General features: G+C 45.1%; 1 protein-coding gene across 1 annotated transcript in view; it reads right to left on the bottom strand.

Moving 5' to 3' along the window:
• Positions 1 to 2: 2 nt before the first annotated feature.
• LOC107579406 (vitellogenin-like) overlaps positions 3 to 601 on the bottom strand; it is a gene marked incomplete at both ends in the record, with an annotated part of 2,634 nt that continues 2,035 nt past the window's right edge. The window contains 3 exons of the mRNA XM_016265240.1: positions 3 to 141; positions 237 to 379; positions 459 to 593. Of these exons, the coding sequence (XP_016120726.1) occupies positions 3 to 141; positions 237 to 379; positions 459 to 593 (417 nt within the window). The remainder of the gene's footprint in view (positions 142 to 236; positions 380 to 458; positions 594 to 601) is intronic.

Below are 601 nucleotides of genomic sequence, written 5' to 3'. Positions count from 1 at the left end.
ACCTCTGGAATCCTAGCAATGACATTCAGGGACCTTTGAGATGGCAAGGCCGCAGTCAGTTCGATCTTTTTCTCACTGTTCATTACTCTTTCAATTCTGAAGCCTGCCTGGAGAGCCGCCGTAGGGATGTGCTTAGACAGCCTAATTGGAACGTTGTACACAGATAATAACTATTACATCAGTGTCGCTTTCTACATTACTCCATACATTTGTTGTTCAGTGTTTATGAACATTACTTTTTGGCGTAGGTGGTGACAATTATTGGCAGCCTCTCCCATTCCACCTCTAGACGTGCAGCAGGGAATTCGCCCAGTACACCAGCCTCAGCTTTAGCAATGACTGCATACTGTTGGCACTCTGGACCCCAAGCAACCCTGGCCTGGAAAACAAATTTGTACTTACTTTGATATAAGAAATAAATCCAGACATTTTTTTTTAAATTGCACTTCCAGGCTTACGGTGACTTTGTGCTTGCTCAACACGGCACCGTCAGCACAGATCTTCAGGTTATCATTTTCAGCAATGGAGGAAACGACTAGCTGCACTCTTGCATTTGGCTTGTCAAAGTAAGCAGCAAGCTGGTAGCCCAGCAGCTTGTGGT

This window comes from Sinocyclocheilus grahami, unplaced genomic scaffold (genome assembly GCF_001515645.1).
Source record: "Sinocyclocheilus grahami isolate Dianchi unplaced genomic scaffold, SAMN03320097.WGS_v1.1 scaffold17100.1, whole genome shotgun sequence".
Taxonomy (NCBI): Eukaryota; Metazoa; Chordata; class Actinopteri; order Cypriniformes; family Cyprinidae; genus Sinocyclocheilus; species Sinocyclocheilus grahami.
This window is presented reverse-complemented; position numbering and strand designations above follow the sequence as displayed.